The 5,191-nt window shown below is 37.5% G+C and overlaps 1 protein-coding gene and 1 pseudogene across 1 annotated transcript; both read left to right on the forward strand.

The window, feature by feature from the left end:
* The first annotated feature begins 1,462 nt into the window (after positions 1-1,462).
* Positions 1,463-2,398, forward strand: LOC128562414 (olfactory receptor 6C2-like). Its single transcript, XM_053557346.1, has one exon. The coding sequence runs from the start codon at positions 1,463-1,465 to the stop codon at positions 2,396-2,398; it is 936 nt and encodes a 311-aa protein (XP_053413321.1).
* A 1,625-nt stretch (positions 2,399-4,023) lies between these two features.
* LOC128561309 (zinc finger CCHC-type and RNA-binding motif-containing protein 1-like) lies at positions 4,024-4,861 on the forward strand (annotated as a pseudogene).
* Positions 4,862-5,191: the final 330 nt, after the last annotated feature.

Below are 5,191 nucleotides of genomic sequence, written 5' to 3' on the forward strand. Positions count from 1 at the left end.
GTTTCATTTCTTCTCCATATCATATTCAGTCCTTATTAACTATTTATGTAATGCCTGATTGTAACTTTTCTTCAGTAAAATAAGCACAGAGTCAGTCTATCCTTGGGCCAGAACGCAGAAGGGCAGAGAGGTACCTGGAGCAAGTGTGTGAAGCAATGCAATGGGGCAGCAATGACATCCCCAAGGGCGAGCTGAATCTTTGGAGAAAGAATAATGGCAAAGGGGTCAACTCCTTCCTCAAGCAGTACTCTACTTCCTCTTCTCTACTCTTCCTCTCCTCTTCCTCTTCTCTACTTCCTTCTTTGGGAGGTATAGATTTTAAGTTATTAATGGAGCTGGTAGGTAACCTCGGAAGGCATTTGGGAGATAAAACATTTATGTATAAAATATGGAACCCCAATTAGAAGATGGAAGCATAAGAACAAAATTCTGCTCTTTGGTAAAAATCATCAGAATGTCCCATTTGTCTGTCCCATTTCTGGGAAGGAATGGGAAAGATAAGAATCAAACAGGTTCAGCACCCGTCGCACAGTGGTTATAGCGCCGGCCACCTACACCGAAGTTGGTGGGTTCAAAACTGGCCTGGGCCAGCTAAACAACAGTCCAAGAGTTTGAGGATGCTGTTATCTGTGATGCCACAGCACTCTACTGAGGGCAACATAGTGAAACACTATGTAAAAAAAAAAAAAAAATTCAGACAAATGTTGAACCAGGAATTTAGGAGAGAAAAGAAAGCAGAGGCTGTTCAAACTGATACATAGGAGGGTCAGAGAATCAAATATTTCAGTTTATTATCATAAATGAAAGGGGAGAAAAGAAGAAAATCTGGAAAAATATGAGACTTAGGAAATTTCATGGCTGAGATACTGCTCCCAGCTCAGCCAAATACTAATGAACACTTCAGAATGTGGGGCAGATTAAAGCAGTATTTGAAGAGGCAAACAATTGTAAGTGTGGAAACTAGTACAAATAAGCCATTGGTGGTATTATATTATAAGGGTATCACAATGAGTTGATTTGCTATCCCAGAAGTTGGAGAAATAAAACTTTTATATGTATATTTTTCCCATTAATCAGCACTTATGGATCCCCTATTCTACACTGAGGATTGGGGATACCATGGTAGCTGCCCTAATTTCAGCAGACTGTGAGATCCTCATGGTACCTTCTGTCTGCTTAAAAATTGGTCTTGTCATTAGACTAGAAATGAAATTTCAAATGAAGATTTTCCTCAAACCACATTTCTAAGACCTGGATAAAGCAGAGTCTGGGGAAGCATGATGCAATGGCTTCTTACATCAGCATTGTTGATCAACCAAAATGAAAAAGCATGCTTCTATGGGCCTACTTGCATTTTCCCCATGTAGTTTATTGAAATATTATTTTTATATTCTGTTCATCAGATTCCATGTTCATGGTTTATCAACACAAGCTCATTATATTAATACCTCTGAAGACAGTGATGAAAAATCATTCTGCAATAACAACATTCATCCTGCTAGGATTAACAGATGACCCACAATTACAAATTTTAATTTTAGTATTTCTGTTTTTCACCTACATTCTCGCTGTTGTTGGAAATCTAATCATCATCATCCTCACGCTGGTGGACTATCACCTTAAAACACCCATGTACTTTTTCCTTCGGAATTTCTCCATCTTAGAAATTATATTTACAACAGTCTGTGTTCCTAGATTTCTATACAGCATGACAACTGGGGACAACAGTGTTACTTATAATGCTTGTATCATCCAATTATTTTTTGTCATCCTCATCGGAGCAACAGAATTTTTTCTTCTAACTGCCATGTCCTATGATCGCTACGTGGCCATCTGCAAGCCCCTGCACTACACCACCATCATGAATGAAAGGGTGTGCATCATTCTTGTCCTTTGCTGTTGGCTGATTGGGTTACTTGTCATACTCCCACCACTTAGCCTAGGAGTTCAGCTAGATTTCTGTAATTCCAATCTCATTGACCATTTTGGCTGTGATGCATCATCTCTTCTCAAGATTGTATGCTCAGACACTCAGTTTGTAGAACAACTTGTTTTAATTATGGCTGTGCTGACTCTCATATTCACACTAGTCTGTGTAATTGTCTCCTATACATATATCATCAAGACCATTTTAAGACTTCCTTCTGCTCATCAAAGAAAAAAGGCTTTCTCCACCTGTTCTTCACACATGATTGTAGTTTCCATCACCTATGGAAGTTGCATCTTTATCTACATCAAGCCAGCTAAGGAAGGAGTGGCCATTAATAAGGTGGTATCATTGCTCAACACCTCAGTTATTCCTTTGATGAACCCTTTTATTTATACTCTCCGGAATAAGCAAGTAAAACAAGCCTTCATGGACTCAGTGAAAAAGATGGTATTTCTTTCAAAGAATTAAAAGACTGAAAATATTTTTCAAATGAAAAATATATACATATAAATATTTCTTCTTTTACCATGTCTTCTAATTCAAATCTACAGTATGTTCTCATTAACCACCAAAGTTTCTTTTCTATTATTCTTAGAACCATGGAATACAATAAGGGACGTGGTCTCATTTCAAACATACCTTCTTACATAATAGTTCATTTTTATAAGTGAATATAAAAATGAATTTCAAGAAGGTCCAAATAAGACTTCACCATCTTTATGTCTGAAACAAAAAGAGACAGCAACAAAAATTTGAGTTCTGCATTTGTTCATTTCTTTAAATGGATAGCTTTTAAAGAAAAAAATTACTCATCTCAGAATTTGTTTCCAGTCTGGCATCTTCCATCCCAGGAAGAGTAGGTAGAGGTGGCTTATTTATCTCTCTCTCTCTCTCTTTTTTAGTAATGACAGATATCCTATTACAGGTATTCTGTAAAGCAGAATTCAAAACGTTAGTTTTCTCAATAATCATCAAGACATACGAATAAATAGACTAAAATGGAACTATTTAATCACACTAAACTTCATTAAAATGGAACTTAGAACTTTTTCTAAAGAAAATAAAAATTGTTCCTTTTTAATATCTCTCTTCTGACTTAATATTTATAGAGCAAAGAAATAAATGAAGGAGCCGAAACCCCATTAATACCTAAGTTTATATTTATGTATTTCTTGCATGAGTAACTCACAGCAACAGTTTTGTTGATCCTATTAACTATTTTCTAGATATCAGTTCATTTGACAATAAAATACCTTCATAATCAGAAAGAAAAAAACAATCTAATGAGTACTTGAACAACTATTTCTAAACTATTTCTAATATCCCCACCGGTATCTTGAGATTTCCATGCTAACTATCAAGCTCTGACTCAAAGATCTAGAACTCTCCAGTCCTTGTCTTTTTGTATAAGGCTGTGATTCCATGCAGTAGAATAAAAAATAATATGAAATAAATTACTTTAACAGATGTCTGTTTCTTCCATTATGAATTGAGGATTTTAGTGATAGGAGCAATGTGAAAAGGACCATGCTTTATTCAGTGCCAATTCATACAGACTGACAACTGGATACTCAAAATGATGAATCAGGGTATCATAACAGAACCTTAGTTCTGGTGTCACTGAGTTAGTGTCCTACAATTGGATATTTTTCCTTATGATGTTGAAGTTATTCAAAGGAAAGGAAAAGATATATATTCTCCCAATCCTTCCCAATCTCTCTTCTTAGATCCAATAGATATGAATATATCTGTATAATTTAGATATTTTTATAATATCTTATGCCCATTAGTCTCTCAGATTTGAACCCCTTTACTCAAGTTGTAGTCTTGTGAATTTCAGCATCCGCTATACATTGGCTGTATTCAGTACTTTAAGTTCCAGCCTAGTACCCAAGATATTTCACTGAAATTTTAGACTAGTGTTTCAAAAATTTGAGAATTTCCCAGAAATCTTGTTAAAATTCAGATTCCTTTCAGTTGAGCTGGAGTGGAATTTGGGACTCTCCATTTCTAACAAGTTGCCAGGTGCTATTGGTCCAGTGACTCACAGTGTGAGTAGGAAGGCTATAAGATGATGACAGAGAATGTTAGTAATGGATGGTGCCAGTGGAAATGCCTACCTCTGGGGCCAGGAAACCAGGAAAAGGCACTGCTGTGGCTATTACCTCATCCCCCATCTTCGTGCTGAACTCCTAGGACCCGTGTCACCCAGGCTGCTGCCAGCGACGGTAAGCTGGGCCCAGGGCTGCTGCTCTTCAATTTCCTGGACCTGTAGAAATGTGTGGTAGATCAGCCCCAAGTTAAGAGTACCAAGTATGTGTCCAGCTTGCCCTTTTCTCACACCAACAATGACTCATATAGGATATTTTCCAGGGATGGCAAAGTTGTAAATCTCATTGTAATGAAAGATAAAGATACAAGGAAGAGTAAAGGAGTTGAGTTTATTTTATATTTGATAAAGACTCTTTACAAAACTGTGCTAGAGCATTAAACAACAGATAGTTATATGGCAGAATGATTAAAGCAAGCATTGCTGTTGACAGTGGAAGAGCCACTGAGTTCATCCCAAGGTGAAACTACTTTGAGAACTCTAAGTGTTATGAATGTGGGGAAAGTGGACATTTAAATTATGACTGTCCTAAAAATATGCTTGGAGAACATGAACCTCCAAAGAAGAAGGAAAAAAAGAAAAATAAAGAAAATTCCTGAGCCAGAGGAAGAAAATGTGGAAGTAGGAGAAAGGGAAAATGAAGGGGAAGCCTCTGCTCGGTACAGCCTCAGTCAGGCCATGGCCTTCCAGCAAACCGGAACTGAACAAGAACAAACAAAATGGAAACCCAGTTCAGGGGACCCCTCAATGCAGATGATTCAAGATGCCCCCGGATAAAGAAAAGCAACTATTTCAATGATCAGGAAGAACTTGGTGATTAAAATTTATTTTTTTATGTAAATATAATTAAAACTTCAGAAGTCTTGGAGCACAAAGTTCAGTTGGGGACTGAAGAATACTTTCCAAATTTGAGCATATGAATACTTACACATATACATATGAATATGGGCTGACCCATAGGACCTCTTTACTGGGCCTAAGATGCATTAGGCCCTCAGGGGATCATTAGCTGAGACAAAGGAGGGCAGACAGAGGCTGGAACTGACAGCTAACCATGTGCCCCCAAATAAACTGAAGCCGAGACTGGGCAGCGGCACAGACAGGGCCTGAGTCATAGGTTCTGTGAACTCAGTGTCTGTTCTGCAGGGGAA

The sequence above is a fragment of the Nycticebus coucang genome, chromosome 12 (genome assembly GCF_027406575.1).
Source record: "Nycticebus coucang isolate mNycCou1 chromosome 12, mNycCou1.pri, whole genome shotgun sequence".
Lineage (NCBI taxonomy): Eukaryota > Metazoa > Chordata > Mammalia > Primates > Lorisidae > Nycticebus > Nycticebus coucang.

Coding starts and splice junctions, on each gene's coding strand:
- LOC128562414 (XM_053557346.1), top strand. CDS start 1,463: ATGAAAAATCATTCTGCAATAACAACATTCATCCTGCTAGGATTAACA.